Genomic DNA, 25,974 nt, shown 5'->3' with positions numbered 1-25,974 from the left:
CCATTTGTCCTGGGTTATAAGTTGCCCGTTTTTTGCATGAAGAACCAGTTTTCCCCTCAAAGGGGCGGCTAAGAGGTAAGTGCTTAGTAATTTTAAAGGGAAGTAATTGAGACTGTTTACCATAGGGAAGTGTCTTGTTATTTCCAGATTTGGAAGCGAAGGCACCCCATTGCTTAGTTCTGAAAGTCCCTGGGGACTGAAACCTGGTGCTTTCGGAATGTCTGGGTTTGGCTTGAGTGGCTCTGGAAAGAACTGGAAAGGACCAATTCTTAGTAGGCCAGTGCCTACTAAATCTTGGAGGTTGTACTTGTAAGAAATCTTTCACAGTTTGCATAGATTTAGCTTTATCTTCCATCTTTTTTTAGAACTTCTTCAGCCTTATTGCCAAACAGACAGTCCTTCTGCAAAGGAGCACCCAACAATTTTGCTTTAACATGATCAGGCAGAGACTGCTCCTTAAGCCAAGCATGCCTTCTAAGCAAAGACCCAGTAACAGCAGCCCTGCAAGAGGCCACCAAAGAATCAAAACCACATTGCAAAGTATGTTTTCCAACTTGTTCAGCTGAATGCAATAAATCCTGTAAATCCTTATTTTCCACACAGTCAGAAATCAACATAATTTTCTGTTTAAGCAGTCCCATGATATGCTGTTGATATTTTAGCATATGAAATGGACAGTTTAAAGCCCTGATTGCCAAGGTTGCAGAAGTATAAACCTTTTTACCCCACCTATCCAGAGCACTGAAGTCTCTATCAGACGGGGTAGGATTTTTAGCTGTAGAAGCCTTAATGCCCTTGGGCCCCTAAGAAATTGTTTCAGGGTCCACAACAGGATTTTTGAAAAGGAATTTGTGGGAGTCAGGAACCCTGTAATATTTGTCTGGCTTACAAGGGGCCGGAGGCAGGGAATCAGGGGCCATACTGGATTCTGAAAACACATCAACAATGTCTAGTACAGGAGGTATAGCCAAAGGCCTAAGCTGAGGAAGAAGGAAATCCCTAAGCCTCTTTTTGGATTCAGAAAAATCCTGACTTTCCCAGTGGAAATACTCCCTTAAGGTATGTAAAGTTTCCCCAAAAGAAAAATCCTCAGGGGGAGAAGCAGAAGTAATGGAATCCTCTGCATCAGAGTCCTCATAAGTAGGTAAGAACAAATCCTGTTCATTAGAAGAGTCAGAAGAAACAGAGTCCTGTTCAGAAGATTCATAGTCAAAGTCAGCCCTAGGCCTCTTAGAAGGGGGGAGGGGGTTGACTACCCCTGATTAGATTAATGAAATCTTCAGCCATTTTGATCATTTGTTTGTAGGCATAGGGGCCTGAACATGTGGCCTAGGTGTCGGTTTTTTAGACATAGATCGAGATTTTGACCTTAACATTGAAGGTGGTGTCGGTTTAATATACAAATCTGTAGGCCTGAATACACCCTCAGAGGCTGGTGCCTGCACAGCGGCTCCGGACCCATCCAAGGTAGAGACATCCACGGGTTCCATAGGTGAAGCATCTCGCGGCATACCGGACTCCGAATGGGTCTCAGTAGAGGCCTGTGAATCAAAAGTAGCGGGTATCAGGGGCTGTGAAAGTGACTCACTGAGTACCGGTGAACTGGTGACTGGCTTAGGAGAAGCATCGTCAGCAGTTTTGGACCTCAACGGCCTGTCTATGTCTTTTTCTTTGCATTTTTTCAGTATTCCGGTAGTCGGATGGCTAACCAACTTCATTTCTGGATAATTAAACAGAGAACCAAAATATTTAGAAGCAAAAATGTACTGAAGACGGATACTGAGCTGGTTAAATAAAGCACAAAACCGACAGCAAGGTACGTTGTGGTCAGGGCCTAAGCAAGGAATACAGTACAAATGAAAATCCTTATGAGGTATTTGCTTCCCACAAGTAATACAATTATTAACTTTTACTGACATCGATAAGGAGCAAGAAAAAGTTTCCCCAACGGGGTACTTAGCTTTTAGTTGAAGACTTCGGTTCTGAAACTCGAAAACAAAAATTTCAGGAGTCGGCCGACCGGCACTTGCGAACTGCTTCTGCTTCGGGCACTGCGCAGCAAGAAAGACTGATGTAATGGCGTCAGCTGCATGTTTTATACCACTGACGTCATGGAAGAAGGGACAGCAACCAACGCAGGACCCAAGACTTTGTTAATCAGTCCGACTGAGGGCAACCTGTCGGCAGATTGCCCAAATGTAATGACTGCAACAGTGAAACACGAAGAACATCATGGACTAGAGCATCCCTGCAGGGGGGTCAGAGTGAAGAACTCGTTGCACTTTGCGTTGGAAGGAGATGTGAAGAGATCGCAGCAAGGGTGACCCCACTCTAGGAAAATCTGCTCCCTAGAGAAGGATTCAGAGACCACTCGTAAGAGATCAGAATAGTCAGTTTGTCGACTAGTATGTTGGACCGTCCCGGAATGTGCACTGCTACCAGAATCCAGTTGGTGGAGATCATACATTCCCACACTCTCATGGCCTCATGACAAAGGGGATAAGATCTGGTTCCTCCCTGCTTGTTGATGTACCAGACTACAGACATGTTGTCTGACTATACTGCAATAGTTCCCAGAGGGAGAAAGGCATGAAGGGCCTGCAATGCTAAAAGGACCGCCCTCATCTCTAGGACAATGATATGCAACTTGATCTCGTTCAGAGACCACATGCCTCAGACTGTCCTTCCGAGCAATGTCCCCTCCCCCTACCTGGGAGGCGTCTGTGGTCACCATGGCTTGGGGAGGGGTTGCAATAAAGGGGAGTCCCTCGACTATGTCAGAGGAGTGCATCCACCAGAGGACAGATTCCCTGTAAGTCCTGCTTATATGTATCGGATGAGCTAATGACAGGTCTAAGAGGGACCATTGAACTGCTAATTTCCATTGAAGTACCCACATGTAAAGATGGGCACAGGGGAGAAGCGTGATGGTGGCTGCCATAGAACCAAGAGCTCGCAACACCGCCTCCGCAGAGGGAAGATGAGGCTGAATAATAAGAGACACATGAAGACGTAAGCTCCAAACTCTCTCCGGGGTGAGGAAGACCTTCATCTGGATGGTGTCTAATCTTGTTCCGATGAACTCTATAATCTGAACCAGGTTCAGAGATGACTTGTTTGTGTTGACTGTGATCCCCATTTGACTGGTTAACCTCAGGAAATAGTCTTTGGCTTGACAAAGTAGGCAATTGGTGGGATCAGCAAGGAGCCAATCGAACAGGTATGGGAAAACCTGTATACCCTGAAGTCTCAGATGAGCCGCTACAATTGCCATGACCTTGGTGAACACCATGGGGGCTGTGGTGAGACCAAAGGGGAGGGCTTGGAACTGATAATGACTGGCTCTTAGCCGGAAGCGCAGAAACCTCCTGGAACGGCTGTACATCTTTATATGATAGTACGTGTCCTGGAGGTCTATCAAGCACATCCGATCGTTCTCCTGCAGATATGGCAGGATGGATTGCGGAGTGACCATCCAGAGCTTTTCTTTGGCAACATTCAGGTTCTAGGTGGAAAGATCCAGGATAGGTCTTAGGTCCACCATCTTTTAGGCACTAAAAAGAAACTGGAATAAATGTCCAATCCAGATTGATCTGGGGGGACAGGTTGAATGACTCGCTTCTTCAGCAGCTTTTCTATTTCAAGTGCTGCAACCTCTCTTTGCATGCATGGAATGTCTAGGAAGTGCTTTGGGGAAAAAGGTGGTAGTATAAAAGGAATGGAATATTCTGGATAAGATTTGTAGCACCCAAGGGTTTGTTGACACAGACTTCCACACCGTTAGGTGCAACAAAAGATGACCCCCGACTGCCTACCAAAGATGAGCAGTCAGGCAAACACTCAGGGCTGCGCACGGGCCTGAGAAAGTTTCTCGAGACCCAAAATTCCTCGAACCCCTCTGTCTCCGGGCCGGCATCTATCGTAACCCCCTCTGCCTCTGGGGGAAGATGAGTCCTGAGTGTCCCGGGAGTACTAAGACTTTCAGAACCACACCTTCTTTTGCCCTTGTTGATTCCTCGAGAAGGATCTTTGAGGGGTAGGGAAGTGGATCCCGAAGGCAGACAGCATCTTCCGGTCCTTCTCACTCTGGACCAGTGTGTGTCACGTATGGTCTTCCCAAACAGAGAAGAACTATCATAAGGGGCATTAACAAATGACACCTTGAAGGGTTCTGTAAACTGACACAGCCAGAGCCAGGCATGACGCATCATGGCAATGCTGAAACCAACAGCCCTTGCAGCTCCTTCGGTGGCATGCGAAAGGAGGTACATGGATGTGTTCAAAAACGCTTTGAGAGTGGTCTTTCATGCAGAGAATGCTTGCTTATCTACCAGCGACATGGACTCCATGGGTGACTCAGCCACCTCCTTGACCAGGTCATGCTGCAGTTGGATAATGTGGGCTAAATAATTCAGTTCCCTTAAAGAAAAGGTAGCTGAAGTGTAAACCCACTTCCACAGCCAGTCCATCGTCCTAGACTCTTGGTCATGGAGAATGAACCATAGAACTCTCCTGAACCAGTTCTTTCTTGGTGGTGGCTGCCACCACCATAGCGTCTACCGGGGATCCCTTACTCCAGCTGGTCTTATTGGAGGGAGACTCAAAATTTTATCAGGACACTTTGGAATAGGCTCCACAGTGTTTGGTTCCTTCCATGCTCGCATTGCAATGAGGTCCACTAATGGATCTACAGGAGGGGACACCTAGGAGGTAGATGGGCCTGTGCCAAAAGCCTCCAAGGAACACCAACTCATTTGAGGTTGGCTTTGGGGTAAACCACCCACCCCTCTGGTGAAGGAGTTCCATTATGTCTCCAAAGGAGACATCATCGGGGGGAGATCTGGGGGAGCATTCCCCTTCCTCCAAGTCAGTGTTTTTGGTGAGGGACTCTGGGGAGGAATCCAGGTGCCTCCTTTTGCATGTGTGTTTGCAAGGTACCTCCTCAGTTGGGCTCTCTGCAGGGAACTCGCAAACAGGGATTTGCTCCCTAATGGGTGCTCTCTGGGGCATGACAAACACGGCCTCTCCCTGAGAGAACAGGATGGTTGCAGCCATATCCAGAGCCGAAGGAGTCGGGGCGGACTCTGAAGAGGAGATAGTCAGAGGCCTCGACCCACTCGAGAGGACCATCTCTACCACGTCGAAGGCCGATGGAGAGCAGACACCCTGAGAGACAAGCAATGGAGCCGCTCTCCCTGGATCCGATGGGGGAGTCAGAGCTGAGTCCACAGCCACCGAGAAGCTGAGGGGGAGGATGTGCTCCGATAAACCTGGAGACAACAGAACCCCCTTGGATCTGATGCCGAGACTATGGGTCCGAGAGCTCGGATCCAACAGAGACTGATCTGACTTGCTCAGGTCCATGGCCACAGTCAAGGTACTAGGTACCATCAGTGCCGGCCCTCCAACTCCAAAAGCTCTCAGATCCAAGGACTCCAAAACCAAGGGCCAGACTGCAGAAGGAGTGATGGGGGCAAAGAAAGGCTGTGAACTCCCTACTCCAGAGGGAGAGGGGGCTGGCAAGACTCCCATCTGGATCTGGGTACGGATAAACTTCTGCATCATCCTGTCCATCTCCGATTCACTCAAGCTATGGTTGGAATGGGATGAGGAAGCTACCGACACCAACTGGGAGTGCCAGTGAGGGGAGGCTCTTGAGGAAGGCTGAGACACCGTCAGTGCCGGTGAAAACCTCAGTGAATGTAGTTGAGGGTTAGTGGGTCTAGATGGAGTTCTGGATTTAGCTGGCGGCCCTGACTGAGCCGAGTGGTACCGCTTCTTGGGCCTGTCCTTTTGTCTCGTCTGGGTCCGAAGGCCTGGAAACGGGGGTTTGAGCCCCAGAGGCGTGAGGAGAAGTTACAGTAGCAGCCACTACCCCCAGAAGAAGAAGCAGAGACAGCCGTCCCCAACGCCGGAAGGAGGCCCTTCATCATCAACTTAGCACTCTGGTCCTTGAGGGCTCTAAGGTTGAACCATGCACAGATAGTGCAAGGCTGTGTCAAGGCGGGCCATGCCTAAGCAGACAATGCACAGAGTGTGGTCTTCAGCCAGAGAGAGCTTGTGGCCACACTCTGTGCATCTCCTGAAGACAGGCCTGGAAACCTCAGTCATGTCTAGGAAGCCCTTACACACACACACACACACACACACACACACACACACACACACACACACACACACTAATTGGGTTGAAAAAACAGGGAACACAAAATGCTAACCTTTTTTTTTCTGACGACCAATGCGAGTATACGGGTAGGTTGGGGAAAATTATCTAAGGGAACCCTGACTAGAAAAAAGCAGAAAACACTCACCAAAAACCACCAAGTGCCTGGAGCTCGAGACCATGCTGCTGGGCTTGGAAAGCGGCAAACAAGATCTGAGGGAAGGAAGGAGATGGAGGGGTACTGTGGGTAAGGGGAGGAGCTTGGAGCTCAGATTAGAAGCTGGTGAAGTGGCCATCTTGGATCTGATCCAGATCCGAATACCCACAGGTTAATGACCAAATTAAGTCAACTACTTCAGATCTTACATTTTAGAAGAGTCATACTTCCTTTTCTGGACTTCCCTCTCTACTGAAACTTCCCAGCTTATGACAAGAGGATAACAAGAACCTTATGTTATTTCATTATTAAAAGGACAGTCTTGTAACAGACTAAAGATGACAGCAGCTGAAGTCCCTTTGATAACATTGGCATAATGGGTCCTGATGCATCAATAATGACAAACTCTCTAGTGCTTCAATAGATGTTGTAATTCAGTGGAGAGCTGTGCAAAGCTGTGGGTGAGCTTATGGTGAGTTCAAACATCCTCAAGAGAAGAAAACAAGAAAAGAATCCGCAAGTTACAAAGACAGTGTCACAGGAGTTAAATTCAAGACATCAGGAGCTCATGGTGCCATCCACACAATTTTGTTAGAAATTACCAGTAAAAGCTAATGACTAATGAACTAGAGCAGGGAAACTTTGGCAAAGGCCTTGGGGTGTATTCTGGTTTAACTGACTTGAGACACACCTTCTGCTGGGTGAACTTGCTTCCCTTTCACAATTTCCTGAGGTGCAAAGATTCTGACAAAAGTCAAATCAACATCAGAAACTATCACCAGAATTTGTAGTGGGTGAAGAAAAACTGGAGCTGTGATGGATGCTTGCTGCTTCATATGAAATTCAATACAGCTTTTCAATGACACCAGATCATGACAAGGTAAAAGCTTTGTAGGAACTCACAAGATTCAGTGCTGTAACCTGCTCCAAAGCAACACAACTCACACTTATTTGCTGTTGACATACTATATGCAACAGTGCAATGAAAGAGTGCAAAAAGAAAAAAAGAAAAATACACAACACAAATGTGGAGAGGTCAGAAAAATAAAAATCATGTACTAGGAATGCAAGGAAACCATGCCTAACATCGTAAAAATAAAACAAAAAGATGCAGAAAGTGGCATAATTTGATCAAGAAAAGGTGTAGAAATAGAACGTCAGGGTCTATCCTGTACCTGTGAGACAGGAGATTATATTGCCAAAGTGTTGCTGTTTTGCTACCAGCCATTAAGTGATGCTTCTCTGTTGTGTTGTCCTAATATCATTTTCTACTAACTGAAAACCCAATAATAGCAAGGTAGAATATACATACGCTACTTAATTATTTCAAAAGAGAAGAATACATGCAAATAAATCAAAAACTCATTTCACTTGAAACATTAGAACAGATGTAGATTCTTCATCTAGTTTTCCAAACATAATGTACTTCAATAATTCTAGTTCATTTTTAAATGTCATAATGTTGCCTGCACTTGCTTGTCGGCTTGAAAGTATATATCAAAAAGTACAGTTATTAATGAACAAAATATTTTATAATTATTGTGAATCTCTCCAACCTTAGCATCCTAAAGAATCCGATCAAGAGGACAATGACAGAATTTCTGACTGAAAGTTGGCTAAATAATAATGATTTTGCCCTTTTCCCCCAAAGGGGTAGAGTATCTTTCTATAAGTTACATATGAGGAAGCATTTTTTCAGGGTGGAACTGCTCCTGAGTTTATATACTCTCTTGTACTTTTACTCACCTCTTAGTTAGCTTACTAGAAAAATAGGAAAGGTGCATGTAGCCATCATAGTGCTGGAGGTTCTGAGATTTATCTTGTACTCATGCTCACGGCTGGGAAAAGACATACTAAATGCAGTGAGTGCAAGGGAGAGTCATTATACTCAGCAGACATTTCTACAAACTGAACATCCTGCTGCACTCCACATGCACATTTCCACAGGACTATTTTTATTTTTCTGTTGTCCAGATTGTACTCTACTATCCACAAGGGGAACAGGATGCCCTTATAACAAATCCCCCCCCCCCCCCACACACACACACACACTCTAAGGAAAGACACCCGTATTTCAGTCACTGAAGTGCTCCTCCTCCCAGGCCAGCTTGCCCTTTGTCTGTTTGGTTCCCAGGACACTAGTTATTAAGTCAATTAGTGGGGTTGCCAGTACTGCCCATGGAAAAAAAAACTCTTTGAAAATTCTGCAAAGTCAGTTGGCCAAATATCACCCACAAGAATTAAAAACGTGCTTCTAATCAGTTTAACTATCTTTCTCTGATGAATCAGTGCTGACATTCTACCACACAAACTGTTAAGTTGCTTACCCCAGGTTGGGTATCTGCAAGGCATAGCTCAAAGTCAAGTATGTTATCTGAAGACTTCAGTCCGAGTTGAGAGCCCAGCAGTGACAACAAGACAGGATGATGCCTTTCAGGCTGCAGAGAAGAGCAAAAAGAGACAGTGTTAAAGGTGAGAAACTGAGGTCCCATAGCATTTCACTGAAACACTAAATGCACACTGTGAAAGGTTAATCAAAAATTGCAACCAAGTAACAATTCAAAGCAGCAGCATTTTTTTAATTCAACATACTCCTCTGTTCAGTGTGCCATTTACAAGGCGGTGAATTATACAAACCATTTAATAAAGATTTCAAGTTCAGAAACAAATTCCTAGCAGAACTAACTTAACATTTTAATAAATGCAATAATGCATCATAGTATAAAGAGAGCTTTAAACCTTTATAAACCCATACAAAAAAGTGCAACAAGCATTTTACAAAAGTTCATTACTTCGGAGGTGTACTGTTTCACATCTAGCGAGGGTTAAACTGCAAGGAACTATGCAATAACAGGCCAGGTAATAACGGCTACAATACTAGGTCAGTACTTCAAAGATCCAATACTTTCATCTGCAGGCAACCAGTTGCTTGTTTCAAATTGCTGTCGTGTTGGATTTATTTTATCTGCGTTGGTAACTATCCTGTGCAGCAGATAGCAAACTCTGGAAGTCTTCCATTGTTTAAATTTGTTTTGCTTGCAGTTTACCGGAATGTCCATCTCACAGTCCATTTTTATAAAAAGGCTAGGAAAGAAAACCACCAATAGCAGTACAAAAGAAATTATACAGTACGAATGAATTAATTCCCAAAAATATGAACTACTGGATCTTCAGCTATATGTGCCTGCTGTAATGCTGTAAACTGAGCATCACCCATGGGAAGTTCATAAGTTGTTACAACACTAACAACAACTAGGGCCCTTACAAGCCTACCTGCATATCCCAAATCCATTTGTATCCCAAGTATTATGGGCATCTACGGGGTGGGGGGTATTTAGGATAATACTTTTCTTACTGATGATCTCTGTCTATAAGGGACATGGAGAACAGACTGGAGGTAAAGTTACAATTTCCCATACAATTGTCAAGGCTTTGTTTGAATAGGGTCAGGGATGAACTCTGTTTTACTCTATTCCACAGCGCAGGATCCTTTGGAGCACATCTGTTTTTCCTGCACATTCTGTTATACTACAAGCAAAGTTCAGATCTCAGGATCTAGTGTCTCTGGTGGGGTTTGTTTTGCGCATGTGCATACATCAGGGCTAAATCTGAGGAAGCCCTGCAAGCCTGGCAAAATCCCCTCTCAGCAAACTGTAGGAGACTGAATACAAAAAGAGAGGGCATTTAGGCAATCATTGTAGGACAGGATATTCATGCCATGAATTATCCTACTGAGAAACATTTGTGGATGTTCCAACTGTTGCAAGTGTCTGGTTAGGTACATGCCAAAGGGGGCACTGTACTCAGTGATAGGTCTAATAAGGCCAGAGTAGAGTGGTACTATGATTTTCCTGGACCCAAGATGCCATACCCTTACCTGTAAGTTGGGCGACATAGAATGATTTTCTTACTATCTTAGCTATTTGTTGGTTAAAGGCCAGAGTGCTGTCTGCATATGTTCACAGATCCCGGGTTGACTCTTAGAGGTGTTTTACAATGTAGTAATTAACTTGAGTTGTCAATTTCTCAAAGGGTATTATAATGCATTTTTTGGAAATTAGTTTTAGTCCATGGTTTTGGCACCAGTCATCTGTTTCTGTTAACTCTCTTGCAAGATGTCGGTGTCAGGGGGATTTATAATAGCTCCCAATTTAGTCATCTGAGAGCTTGGTGAGCCAGAGGCCTTGAATGCTACCCCTGACTGATTTCTGAGAAGTAGATGCCAAACAGTAGTGGGCATGGGGGGGTGCAGTGCTTTCCCATGTTGGTGAGCATAAGATCCAGAATGTTTGGTCCTCTGGTTGGAACGTGCACTATCTGTTCCAGGATGTTTGTGATAACAAAAGTATGGGAATCTCTGTGTCTGAGTTTGAAGCAGTGCAAGTTTCCACTCTATAACAGGGTAGTCAAAGTCATCCATGAACAGGGTGTTTGGTTGGATGGTGAGCACCTCTACTAGGTTTAGGTAAGAATCATGAGACTCTAGGGCTATAGATGGTTACGTGTAGCTAGCCATTACATGGTGGGGGGGACCTTATCTATAGTGACTTGCATGTGGATGAGCTCCATGGTATCACCTTGTTTAACCAACCTGGGGATATGTTTGTTGCCAGCATAGATTAAGACACCTCCACCTCTGGCCCCAGACTGTACTGTTGCTGGTCTAAATGTGTAGAAGGCACTACAGCCTTGCACTGTCATGCCAGATTTAAAGCAAGTCTCAGTCACAGCACAGATGTCTACATTTTCCAGAGTGAGCTTAAAGGGTGTGGATTTTTTTTTTTGGGGGGGGGGCTCCTAGCATTAAGCAGTAACACCTTAAGGATGCTCGGGGACTTTTTGTGTTTTTCACTGCCTATAAAAGGCTCTAAGGGGTGGATAAAGTTTTAGCCAATACCCAAAAGTCAGGGCCAGGTGAAGCCCATCCTTGGCAAAGCAACATGGTTTGTTGACCATCTCCTCCCATGTTGACAGATACTGGATCTCCCTGGAATGACACCAGAAACTAAGCCAATTATTAAAATCAATCATTTTATGTTCGTAATGTAGCATCATCCTTGGTGAAGGTAGAATGCTGCTCAAAATAAGGCTTCTACCTATCTGTGACATATATTCAGAGCGATCCATTACATTGCTTTTCATATAGTCCAGTGAGGTATGTCTCATGTTACTTCCATCCATAAGGACAATGACAGAATCATACTGGTACCTGGGGTGCAGTGAGTGTGAGTGTGAGTGAGTGTGAGAGTGTGAGAGTGTGAGAGAGTGTGAGAGAGTGTGTGTGTGTGTGTGTGTGTGTGTGTGTGTGTGAGAGAGAGAGAAAGAGAGAGAGATAGAGTTATATAGCGGATCCTGGCTCCAGATAGGCAACTAACCATTATCTTCTCCTTGTCTAACCTGATGAGTGGAGCATCTGTGTGTCGCACAATGAAGTTCTATTAGGTAAAGTATACGCTTGCCTTATGGGCTTTGCTGTTGGAGTACCATTGGGTGTAGGCTTACGTGAGAAGCTTGGTATTTCTTTTGGTGTGTGGTTTAGTGACTGCTGAGGAGTAGTGTTGCCGATAAGTGGCTTTGGAGGGCTTTAAAATTCGGAAAGGTTTCTTTTAAGCACCTTAGCATAAGACAATCTAAGTGTGTGGTGAGCAGTTTGTGGGAGAGATGTAGTGTGGGTTTTCTTGACAACCTCATTTGTATGCAAGATTTTTGCCTCCAAGAAAGTTGTGTATTTACATCCCTTGCTGCTTTCCCTTAGGATACCCAAATCTACCAAACTGGCTACAGAGACATTAGGAAACTGCATATCCATGTTGTGTAGTACTGTAACAGGGTGGGCTGCTTAGGATTAAGGACTGAGTTTTAACAGGGTCTCCAGGGTAGTTTCTGGGATTAAGGGCAAGATGTTATATAGTGCTAAGATATGGTAGTGCTATTCTTTACACAAACTAGTTTCTGGGGTGAAAGTCAAGATGTACATTGCTAGGATACAGCAGTGCTACTTGACGTGCAGGCTAGCTGCTCTGAGCTTAACTGTGCTCAATGCCATGCTGTTTATCTTTATAGGGAAATTTTACTGGCTGGGCATTTGCTACTATACTAACCACACCTGGTAGAGGGCAGCTCTGTGTTTCTCCTGATTTACAGCAGAGAAATAAAAAGCTTAAAAAAAACCCCGAAAGGTTCAAAACTGCTCAACGCACAAACTTTTTTATTTTAACAATCGGGTACCTCGGCCATTTGCCTTCACACGCTCAATGGCTCCTATGCCCTCTAGCCATTAAACAACCATACTTTGAGCTCCCTGGAGTGCTTTCCAACTCAGAAAGACCAGGTAAACACTTTTTGTCACAAAATGAATGATCCTAGAATTTCTTAATGTAAAAACACAGGAATGTAGCTCTCAAGTGGAGATTAAACAACAACCAACTACCAAACAAATAAGCCCCTAGTTAATTCACCCTTCTGCAAGGTGATCTGGAGGCAAACAGAACTAGAAAAAGCCAACAAACAATGACATGATTTTTTACCACAACATTAAATAAATACTTTCAAAAATTCTCAAAAACAGTTGCTTCCACTGTATAAAGCAAGTACACGTACAATAAATCAAGAAAATATTCTTGTCTTAGCCTTGATGGCTCTGGATGTAGTTGCAACACTTGAAAATCATTGCAGAGCTCTGTGGAAGTAGTCCAACAATCCTTAACATCTTTAAGTTATTTTGTAGCTACAATGACCTTTACTTCAGAGCAGCTACCAAAAATGTAAAAATTATATCCTTTTCTTTCCACACAGCAAAAACATACGCGTCAGATGCAATGTGTTAAAAATCCTTGCTCTTCAGACTTCTGTGATCTGAGAATTACAAACAAACAATAACCTTGCAAAAAAGGAGGAACTGCATTACACTGAGAGACTGGTATAGTGTCATCAAGTACTTAGGTGTACATACATGCAGTATATACTTATGCCCCTGCCAGAAACATGCATCAGTGGGAGATAAAAGAAAATAGTAAAGATATTCCCCCGGATTCATGAATCCTCCATGTAAGACTTAAGTCTTACTCGGAAGCTGCAGTTGAACAGTATGACATCAGCATGCCACGAATATGCATGAGGGCACGCTGACTCAACCGTAAGTCTTACACGGACCGTGTAAGAAAGCAGGGGGCGTGTCCGACTGCCGAGCAGTCTAAATGTCCACGCCCCTGCAAGTGTTTTAAAAGTAAAAAAAGCAAATACACAAGAGCGAGTCCGCTCAAATGTCCCTGCACCCAACACCACACTCCCTGATATTGTAAACCCCTATCACAGTTCTAAAACGCAAAACATTAAATTTATTTTTTTAAATTCCCAAAATAGCTGCCCGTATTTGTGCGTGTGTGCGCGGGTGTGCCCATTGCTTAGCTAGAGTTAGCAATTCTGACATGGAAGAGCATAAGAAAGAATGTTTATGCAAATCACACCAAATAGCAATAGCGTAATGGTAGAGCGTTCGCACAAAGAAGAGGCATTCACGGTTCGAGTCCCACCACTCCCCTTCGTATTTATTTTTTAAATCAGTATATGAAATAATACCTGACAAATATGTTTAAACATTACTAAAAAGCAGTGAAATGGCCAATGTATCAGTGAACAAAATAAATATTTTAAAGGATCCTGATATAAAATTGCCTGCAGTTAAGCAGCGCTTCACCCAGCGCAATAGAGTTGCCCATAGTTTAATAGCACTTCACCCAGCGCAGTAGAGTTGCCCGTAGTTTAATAGCACTTCACCCAGCGCAATAGAGTTGCCCATAGTTTAATAGCACTTTACCTAGCGCAATAGAGTTGCCCATAGTTCAATGGCGCTTTACCTAGCGCAATGTGTTTGCGCGGACGTGCGTGCCGCACCAACCAGGGCACCATAGGGCACCGAGGAGCAACGTAGAGCAAAGTTGCTTAAATGCAGCCACACCCCCTAGCCTGTCTGGATAGTATGAAAATAAAATGAATGACAAGGTTCGAACCCAGGACTCTGTGCATCAGAAGCAAAGTACAGAACCACTAAGCCATGACAACATAGGGGAAACAGCCACTATTAACATTCATATACTTACGAATGGTAGTTTAACCATTACTAAGCAGGTCTGCAGTCAGCCGAGAATTTTACAAAATGGCCAATCACAAAAAAGTGCGGGAAATGCAGCATATTTAAGCCCCACAGGCAGGAATACACACCATAACTGATTGTAGCTCACATCTGCAGTTAGAATGTCTGGTGTCGGAGAGGGAACACGCTTCCGAGGGCAACGTTGGGGCATCGAGGAGTCCAAATACATGGTTTGGCTCCTTGTCCACCGTCACGAGTCAAGACTCCTGCAGGGCCAGTTCCAAGGGATGGAGTACAAGGCAGAGGCTTGGAACCGGTTAGCTCGTGACCTCACCAGTGCCACAGGCATTCCTCGGACTGGTGAGCAGGTCCGTCACCACCATGCAGACCTGAAGAGATGAAAGCAGGACCACCTGAACCAATGGATACAGGAGGCCCGTGGGATGCGGGATGCCCCACAACTGAGTATGTAGCCATGGAATGCAGTATGTAAGAATTGATAATGGAGTATGTATAATGGATAGGTATGTCTCAATATCCCTTCATTTACTTTACAGCTGCAGGTGACCGTGCTATGAATCAGCAAGCCTATGCTGATAGGCTGCTAAGGCTGCGCCACCAGGCAGGTTAGTGATTATTCTGCATGTATTGTTATATAAAATATGGGAGAGAGCATGAAAGAAAGTGTTGTAGTCCAATAATACAGCCATAAAATTGCCTGAATAAGTCCTCTGCATGTACTGTCAGATAAAAACGTCAGAGAGGCAGAAAAAGAGTGTAGTAACCCATTAAGAAAGGTAACATATGTCTGGAATAATATCTCTGCAGGCACTGTCATATAAAATAAGTGAGTGAGCCTGAAAAAAGATTGTTCTAACCTATTAATAAAGGTATAATATGTCTTGAACATGTCTGCCATATACACCGTTAAAACAAATAAAGGAGTGAGCCTGTGGAAAAGTGTGTAATGTCATTAATAAAGGTCTAAAACCCAGAGTGTGTCTGTGTCACAGAGTCTGAAATGTTGTTGTACCCTTGCATTATACAAACAGTACTGTTTGAAAAGGTGCTGGCAACCCAGAGTTGTGCAGTCCCATATAAAGTGGGTGATGGAAGTGCTAGTAGCTGTGAAACATATATACAGTCCACAACAGTCAGTTACTGGCTGGCATGAATAAGTAAACCTGGCACATGTGTAGCATGTTATTTTTCCCCAGAAATGTGAGTGTGTGTCAAGAAATGCAGGGTTCTGTACAAATCGAAGTGAAAATGTCATGTGAAAACATCCCAGATATGTAGATAAAGAAATATAAATGCAATCAAGAAATATGTAGCAGTAACATCTGCATCCTGGACAGTTAGTATGTCAGATATAGGTCAGGCATATATTGAACTAGCCAAACCCATTACACAACCTAATGTATGGTGGCAAGTGTAATAATACAGGTAGGGGATATACACTTGCAGTCACTAGGAATGTAGTGTAGACTAAAAGGTCATTATAAGATGTTAACCAAGGTTTTTTTCTACACCCTACTGTATGTGCATAAACCATGCAATTCCACACCTCAATGGGTATGTGTAATCTTAAATATTTGTTGGGACATATGTCCTATTGTTCTATAAATATTTGCATTCACGTTGATGCATGTGCCCTGTTTAAACACCACAATCATGGTGGCCTGTTGCTACCAAACATCCCTGCATGCTGTTGGAATAACCACTGTGGTTCAATATATGCATGTGTTATGCTTGCTGTTCAACTGTTGTACCCTTGGTGTGTTGGGTTAATGGGAATATTATTGCATGCTGTTACAACTAATCTGGAATGCTGTTTTGCTTATGTTGTAATTAAACACACCTAATCACAGAACGTATGGGAAGGCCGGTCCCAGCGGACCCACCTGTCCCTCCTCAGCCGGCGAGTGCACCTGGCACCAGCAGGTCCGGTGCCCAGCCCGGGCTCCCCTCCTCCGTTGGTCCTGTGCCACCTTCGGGTGGAAGCGCTGCAGGGGATGGGGCTCGACCCCCCCATGCAAGCGTGGGCAGAGAAGGGCCACCTGTCACCCTTCAAAGGGTCTGGGCTGTGGTGCGTAGGGAGATCCAGCATTCAGTCGCTGATCCCCTATGCCAGCTTGAGGCGAGAGTGGCGCATCTCACGGGTGAGCCTGCCCATCCTACGCAGCCCCCAGCACAGCCACCCTCGGGGCTGTGAAGGTTCAGTGGTGACTGCCCATGGGTGGGGATCTCAGTTCCACTGTTACCATCTGTGGGCTCATGGGCTTGCGATTTCCAAACATCCGACCCCGTCAATTGTGTTCACCCACCCCATGTGTCATACACATCCCCTGTATGCTTCTTGTCTGTCTTGTCTGTTTACCTTCCCAACCTACCTCCCCGGACATACCTACTTCCTCTACCTCACTTCCCACTCTCACCTGAAAAAAAAAAAAAAAGGGCAATCTGTACCCACAAAAAAATTATGCCCCATACATAGCTGCCCATTTCGCACACATGTCCATCGGACAAACATGTAAGCTGATAATTAGAATTGGCAGTACAACATACTTTGTTGTCCTCACCCCTCTCCCAGGGGTGGAAGGTTTCAAATTTCACTCCAAATTCATTGCATATGCACAGCTGTTGCTGTTGAAGAAATGGGCAGCTATGGAACTTCCCTACACCAGTCCTGCACATCTCGAGCTTGTTTACCTACTGTGTGTCCCTCTTTGTGCCCCCTTTTTCACCACTTTCCTATCTCCCCATTTTCTTTTCTTTAAAATAAATTAGTGAAGGGGTTAGCGGGAGTAAGCTCTTTTAAGCAGTAGTATGTGGGATAAAGCGAGTGTGCGCATGTGTATGCTTAGCTAAGCGTCGCGCAAACCCGCTTACAGCTGCTTAAAAGTGCCTTAGTCACTCTATGGCAGGGCCCTTGTTCTGCTAAGCAGCAAAAGAAAACACCTCTGCCAGTCTCGAACCCCAGACCATTGACACAATAGACTGCATGAATTACCACTAAGCCACAGCAGATATACAAATAACTTGGTTCTGAAATAAATATATCATGCATTACAATGAGGGAATGTAAATGGAAATTAGGAATGGTATAACACAAATCCTTTTCTGTGGGTCTTTACCAGCAGTGGTTGTGGAATTGCATGACATGACTGTGAAAGGAGAACCAGCCATCCTAGCAGGGAATAATGTTACAGTAGCACCTTACAAACACCACACAGTATCAGACCAGGATTAATACTGGCCACAGGAATACAGTGCAATAACCACATTTGTATGGCAGTTAATTGTGTAAGTGAGAAAAAGTACATACTCCCATGTATCCTGTGTTAGCATTTGGAGGGTGCGTACATGTCTACACTGAGATGTGTGTACTGGAAGCAGCAACATTCAGGTTTGAGTACAACATGCATATAACTGGCTACAACCCTAGCATCAGATAAGAGACATATACCAACCTTCAGACTGACACAACGGTGTCCAGAGCAAACAAGCATGGGCCCCACCTTGGAAATCTGAAAGGGCTATGCCTACCTAACCTAGCATTTTATAGCAGTGGGCTGCAATCAAAGTGAGTAATGCAATCACCAAACAGCAGGCTGCATGCAATTACTGAATGGTGGGCAGCAATTGGTGCAGAGGCTGTCACATGCACAAGTGCAGATACCTAGAAAAGCAGGCTGTACCTGCAGTCCACACATGCAATTATATCATTGCAGGTGCTGTGAGATAGAGAGAGAGAGAGAGAGAGACACGGACACAGACACAGACTGAGACAGAGACAGAACAGAACAGAGTGAGAAACAGAGACAGAACGTTGAATAGAGGGTGAAAACCAAAAAAAAAAACAATAATAAAAAACTACAAAACCGTAACACATGGAGCAGGGAAATACTAAGGTAAGGTATGTAACTCACATGTATGTGTTGGCATGTTGTAGATGTTCCTGAAGAGTACTCTACACACTGCAAATCATCCATGTGTGGCAGCAGTATGTATCTATCTGTATCTGCACATGTGCATAGGGCAAGGGACATACTGCAACTGTTAGTGAAGGGTGGACAGATATCTGTCAGTGAAGGTTGATATGTGCATATATCCATGTAGGTCATAGTGTGTGGCTTAGAAAACAGCATGCAGTGCGCAGGAGCGGCCGTAGGTCAACTGGTGCCCTAGGCAAAAGGGCTCCATGGCGCCCCCTACCACACTTCCTGGTGCCCCCATCCTTGTCTTACTACACCACATAAATAGTGGAAAAGCACCCCTGCTAGAGTGGCGCCCTAGGCGGCCACCCAGTTGGCCTATGCCTAAGGCCAGCTATGGTAGTGTTGATATATGTCATGTGGTGGTTAAATGCTGTGGGACAGATTTGTCAGATCTGCTGTGTTACAGCCAGTGAGGCCTGCTAATGCTACAAGGGCTGAGGACACCCACATGCATTCTGCACAACACTGTGCAATTTAATCACATACCTGTACATCCCACAACTGTCGCATAAGTGATATCCCCACCATGAAAGGTGGACTGTACATGTGCCTATATGTACATCCATGTGTACAGCAATGGATGTGTACATGTATGTGTATAGATATGCATATATATATATATATATATATATATATATATATATATATATATATATATATATATATATATATATATATATATATATATATATATATAGAGTGAGAGAGAGAGACATGGGTTCATATGTACCGCAACAGGTGTGTGGTGACCAAGGCATGGACTGTAGACAAGTGTTGATACTGCAGTGCCATTCCACCTTCCCAAAACAGTGTACCCATTAACTACCACATAGGTAGAGATCTACCTAACAGTGAAGGTGTGATAAGGGAACATGGGACACAGGTGGACAGTAGCCTCTGCTTTGATGAAGACAGTGCCACACTACACCTGTAATCTGTCTGTGTGGTATGTGTCATGACAACAGGTGTGTCAGCTATGGAAGTATAGGGTAGAGTTCCCTCTACTCATCACAATGCCCTGTGTGGTATGTACTTCACATGACAACTACACCAGGTGAACAGGCCACAGACAGACCCCCCCAGAGGGTAATACTGGCTGCAAACAGATGCCCTATGCAGACTGACTCACAAAACCACAAGTACACTGTATTGCATACTGGCCACACAGAGGTGACCTCTGCCGGACATACAGAGGTATGTCACACCCATAGCTGGGTGACAACCACCATGGCAACATATCACAATCCCTCCGGGATACACGCTCTAGGGCCCTAAACCTTGTCAGCTCACTAAACGGCACATGCTGGAGGGATAGGTTCCCATCTCAGAGATATGCCATACACCAGAATAGACCACATAGCAATAGCAAACAAGGCTCCTCCTTAGCAGTTGTTATAAATACCCCTGATGATTGTGTGGGAGATTGGTAATACACCCCAGGAAACACCTCTGTGGTTCAGGTTGGCAGGGCAAGTGAAATCAAAGTACATGTGTGTCAAAGGCCAGGGTAGCATATGGCTAGGCTGCCGTAGGCCCTAGGGCCAATAGCATATTACCTACCTATGACACTATGCACTCACACATGTACTTAATGCAATAGCTGCTATGTGAGGTTGCATAAGTGTAACGCTGAATGTGTGCAAGGTCTGTAAAGGTGTGATAGCTTAGTGTGATGTTGTATCTGACATGGTAGTGCCTATCCTAGCTGTGAGGACAGCAACTGATGTGTAATGTACTGTTAGGCAGACATAGTAGTATGGCAGATGATGTGACGTAGTTCTCCGTTGATGAATGTGGTGTCTCATTGTAGGCTAAAGCAATACATGTATGCTTAGTGAGTGGTACTGCTGGTGAATCCATCACCAATATGAACTGTAGTACTACCTGAAGCTGTAGGCCTAAACAGCACAGTATGGTGTGTGTTCACATTGCTTGGAAACACTGTCATGTGTGTTTCCTGTAGTCTCCACAGAGGACAGAATGCAGACATAAGGGTGTGTAAGTAGTGGCACACAGTACCGTATGGTACACAGGTAATGCTCATCTGTGTTGGCATACAGTGGTGCATTGTATGTTTGCCTGATGTGTGTGTGATTATGCCTGTACAATGGCTGCAATCATATGTGTGTTACAGGGTAAATGTGTGTATCCAGCAACATATATAGTCTGTTACAGCAGTATGCCACCTATAGTAACAACTGGACACATCTGTTAGGCAGGGCTATGGCATCAATGACTAGGGTGGTTGATTGGTACTACTGTACCTGTACTATACATCCATTGCAATGGATGACATCTCTGTTCATGCATCGGTGTGATATACACCCCTGTCTTGAGGTTGTGCAATGTGTCACAAACAGTGTGTCGGGTACTGTTGTATAGTGGTGTGATATATAGAGTCTGCCAGGCAGTGTTAGTTAGTTGTGGCCTGAGAACCAATAAGTGGTATTGAACGTGTGCAACCTCTGACAGACAATAGGATGGTATATATGGCAGTAAAGTGATATCTGTGGGTAAAGGTGTAAAGTGTGACACAGGACACTCTCACACATATTGTTCATATCTTTTTCATCCAGATGGCCCACCACCGCAACCCAGCGTATACAGCGGATGAGGAAGAGGTGATACTCGACAGCCTATTGCAGCAGTACACAATGCTCTTCTCCAGAAGCAGCCAGCACCAGCAGGAGCGGACTGCACTGTGGCAGGAACTTGTTAGTCGGGTAAATGACATAGGCATGCATAACCGGACATATGAGCAGGTACGCCATCACTGCAGTGATTTAATTAGACAAGTCCGGTGGCATGCGTCTGATATCCAAAGACAGCAGCTTGCCACAGGTGGAGGGGTGGCCATTCATCCCCCCCTCACCAGAGCGGAGGAGCTGCTCCTAAGCATGGTGGCTCCTGGACAACAGCTACATCAACCACTGACATGTGTTGTAATGGAGGCCGGAGCCACCCAGCACATCCACCTGGAGCAAGCAGGTAACATGCCCAATCTGTAGACTACAGTTAACTGTATTGTTAGATTATGTGTACGTGAGATGTGTACTGTGTGTTTAGCAGTTCAGCTGCCTAGTGTTGTGCAATACGGATAGTTTGAATAATATCCCTACACCTGTGACTGTTGACTGTTGTTGTACTGCAGTTTAGCATACCCACTGTAGCAATGCCACAGTTGTGGCCACTGACAAACCCTCTCATATTCTCGTAGGTCCCTCTGGTGTGACGGCAGGGCAGCCGATCCATGCTGGTGAGTGTGTTATACCTGCAATGTTGGTAATGAAATATGCATGTCATAGGTGAGGTGTAGGCCATGTACACGTAACACACCTACGCATAATGCATGCCATGCATGTTTGCTGTGAGATGTTGCACAGCTCAGTAATGTCAGTAGCTGCCTCAATGACATGCAATACACAGAGCATGACACACAGTTGTGGCAACCCCGTACTGCACATTGGATAGGCATAGTTGCAACACCTGTACACAACATAACACATTTATCACATGCAGTACACAAAGTCATGCTACATATGGCGTAACCACACACCCACTGTAAGGTCACACTTCAGTATCCCACATGTCATCCACACACACATGACGTACCTCGGGGGTAGAGGCCTATCATGGGGCTGTGCAACACTCTTCAACACATAACACAGTCATGTGAGGCAATGCTCCCTACTGGGCACCTCATACACCCATGTACAAAGTGGCTGTGTAATAGTGAACGTATCCACGGCACTGCATTTCAGGTACAGCATGCTAGGCGGTGGTCTGTCACACAGTAGTAGCCGTGAGTGACCACAAGATGCATGATGATGATGATGGCACATGGTACTACACCCCATCTGGTTACAGTGACCACAGTACTACACATAGCAGTCTTTGCTGTGCACCTCATTGTTCTGTGTGTGCAAACATATGCACCTATACACACCATGCATAGCATGTTGTGTGTGTGCTTACATATGCTAGTATACACATTCTGCACATCAGTCGCCATCTGTACAAAGAGTCACATATATGTCCTGGAATGCTATTGGGTGTATAGGTCACATGACACACATTGGGTATGTGTGGTGTTTAATGTTGCAGTCATGTAGCATGCCATGTCATGGCTGGCACTGACATATCTGCAATATGTCCCACACTCACCATAACCACTGTACAATGTCCATGTCGAGCATTGGGATTCCTTCACGTCTACATGCACCACTCATCCCATGTCTGTACATTGCATGCATTTGCTACACCTGTGCCCACTATTATGTGCTATGGACACAGACACTGTCATCAGACATGGCAATCTATGTGTCACACAGATAACACATGCAGCCATGGTATGTATACCATTGAGTGATGGTGCACATGACATTGCAGAGCAGATAATACTTGCACAGCAATGTTGTGTCCATGTACACACTCTGTTCCAGGGTGTACCCAATCACTGAACAACTACACACATGCATCAAAGCCATGTATAATGTCATTAGATAGGGCTGTCTACACTTGCACTGCATGGTCTTGAGCAACACATATTCTGCATGCTGACACGTGTGTGGTGACTGTTTGCCTTGTGATACTGTCACCCACCATCACCCACTATTGTGTATGTGTTGGATTGCTGGTGTGTGTGTGTATGTGCTGTGGTGAGCAGTGTATTTATGTGCATGTGTTCATGTGTGCATGTGTGCTAACATCATGTACAGATTGTAAAGTGTGTTTCCTGTCTTCCTTCCACAGGTGCTGAGTTAGGGGTGGCTGAATGCAGCAGGGAACCTGATGTCACCGCCACTGATAGTGGAGATGATGAGACATGTATTGTGGCACAGGAAGGTCTGACAGGGTCTGTCATTGGTCCACCAATCGACACTACACAGTGGTCAACCCCATCTATGCGCACACTCATACTGCCAATACATCCCTCGTCACCAATGGCCTTAGCTGAGGGACAGCATACAGTTGGCATTGACCAGGAGAGTGTGGTACCTATGGCACGTGCATCCCCTCACAGCAGCCATAGCTGGATTACTGGAATGGTACCACATAGGCGGATGTCCAGGGGTTCTCGGGGGAGCACCACTGGTCATATTGCCCCTGGCAGATGTGCCCCCAGAGGTATTACAACCTCCAGTATGTTCCGGGCTGTAATGCAGGCACAGGCACGTATGGAACAGTACACCCGACAGGGACTAAGGGCGCAGAGGGCCCATTACACTGCTATCAATGACAGCATCCGTGACCTTGCCGGTGCCATCTGGAATTACACTGAGGTCATTGATAGCCATTGGAGGGAGACATTAGATGTCCTCCATGATGTGTTAGCCATGAGCCAGGACCATGCAGGATGGATGAGAAGCCGACACGGACGCATGCCAGCAACAGCATCAGCTGGCAGTTGTTGCAGACGGACCATGGATCACAGCCGCTCCCGTACTGGCAGTACCAGCCCTAGCAATGCTGGGGCTGGCCTGTCCATTGACCATCCTACTAGACCACGTGTACGTGGCACTGGCCAGTCCCAGCAGGGACATGGGTCCAGTCATCATACCTCTGCCTCTGATGACAGCACCCAGTCAGGGTTGGTACCAGATACTGCCCGTAGCACTCCTGCTAGGCACAGGTACCGTGTCCATGGCCGGAGACAGTGATCTGTATGGCCTAGCAGGTACAGTCTGTGGCTGTCCCACAACCGCCCGTATATGGCAGCCACATGGTGGAGTTGTGTGCATGCAGACACACACACATTTACCATACAACTAGGGCTCACACATACACACACACATTACATCAACATTGGCCCATGCAGTACTGTTGTCCCACACACACACACACACACACACACACACACACACACACACACACACACACACACACACACAGACATGCCGATTGGATGGGTCAATGTCGGGCTCTGGCAAACCTACAACACACCCTGTGCATATGATGACACCTGTGCCACCTCCTGTCATCTGTAACATTGATGCAGGAACAGGCTAACATGGTTCTGATGCACAGGGTGACATTATAGCAGTGTAGCAATAGTAGCAAGTTGACAACAGGAAAGTGTAATGATATCCTTGTAGGTATACCTGAGCAGGCATTATGCATCACAGCTGTGATAGTCATTGTAGCATTGTTTACACCAGTGTTAGTCCTGAGTATGTAATGTCCACCCATGTGCCACTTGGCTGAAGTGTACAGTGTTGCCAGCATGTGTTAGTGAGTGGACAGTACGTGTGTGATGTGTGCATTACAAATTAGCGGGTGTACATCTGTGAACATGGTGTGTGCGCACTGTCTGCATGTACGTGCATAGTGGACACGTGGGATGTGCGACATACCCTGTTCTACACATTGTTAACATCTCATGGTATCTTTCGATGGCCAGTATGCATTCTACTACAGATATGTACTAACATGGGTACACATGTGTGTATGACATGGGTTGGCACTATGCTGTGGGTGATACTGTTGATATCTGTCAATGATCTGCAGTCTGGTAGTATACACCATCTCAACAGCATGACTATAACCAATCATTAGATGATGTCCTGACAAATGACTCACAGTTGTAGGGAACTCAGTAACAGTTGGATCCTTCCAGTACTATACAATAACAGTAACCAGTGGTATTGACCGCCACACGTTCCTGGGACCACACCTGTGTGGCATATAGCCCTCTTAGGTACATGCAAATACACTAGGGATATGTCCATCAACATCTGGAAATGCATGCATTGGCCTACACTGCATTCCCTGGATGGGACGCATATCCTACACAAGGGTATCATACAGACAGATACCTGTTGTCCAATACATGCTGTATAGCAGTAAGCCGTCTATGGCATATTCATCCACATTTACTATACATACTATCCTGACAGTACCACATAGGTGGTAGCCCTCAACATGTATGTTGGGTACCAATGTGTACAGACAGACACGTGTTATGTCATCTGTCCCTTGGTATCCACATATCCATAGGTATTGTGGGGTCCCTCGGTGTTTCACATAACACATTAGGGGCCTGCATGCATATCCACAGGGCTGGTGTACACCTATAATGACTGTCCATTATTGCCAGTCGTTGTTGTGTATGAACATGTCTGACATATACCCCAGCAATTACCCTCACTCACAGTACTCTATAGTACGTGTCATGGGTGTGTGTGGCAGAGATGTCCTTGGCCATGGATCACTACATTGGCCGGGCTTGACACAGACATACATATGTGACCTATGATTTGTGAAGCAGCGGCACAATCTGTCGAAGGTTACAAATGTATTCATGTCGTATGCAGGCTTCACACCTATGTACTGATTGAGGTCACATGTACACATATTTATTTGACACGCAGATACCCGATGTGTGCAATGCACATACTGTTTGAAACATATGTCATACCGTAGTAAAAGCAAAACCCACACTGCATTGACCACCTGTGGCACACACACACACACACACACACACTTGGCGTTTGCAGGACTCAAACCCCTACCTAACTATGTTATGATACTAGAGAGATACGCATTAACACGGCGCTATATG

General features: G+C 45.2%; 1 protein-coding gene across 1 annotated transcript in view; it reads right to left on the bottom strand.

The window, feature by feature from the left end:
- Positions 1-25,974, bottom strand: part of LOC122805613 (aspartyl aminopeptidase) — a 1,034,351-nt gene that overhangs the window by 440,496 nt on the left and 567,881 nt on the right. Inside the window, exon 8 of the mRNA XM_044075861.1 lies at positions 8,648-8,758. Coding sequence (XP_043931796.1) covers positions 8,648-8,758 — 111 coding nt within the window. The remainder of the gene's footprint in view (positions 1-8,647; positions 8,759-25,974) is intronic.

This window comes from Protopterus annectens, chromosome 6.part1, assembly GCF_019279795.1.
Source record: "Protopterus annectens isolate FY-2018-M chromosome 6.part1, PAN1.0, whole genome shotgun sequence".
Classification (NCBI taxonomy): Eukaryota; Metazoa; Chordata; order Ceratodontiformes; family Protopteridae; genus Protopterus; species Protopterus annectens.
The sequence above is the reverse complement of the archived record's forward strand: the minus strand, read 5'-3'. Positions and strand labels throughout refer to the sequence as shown.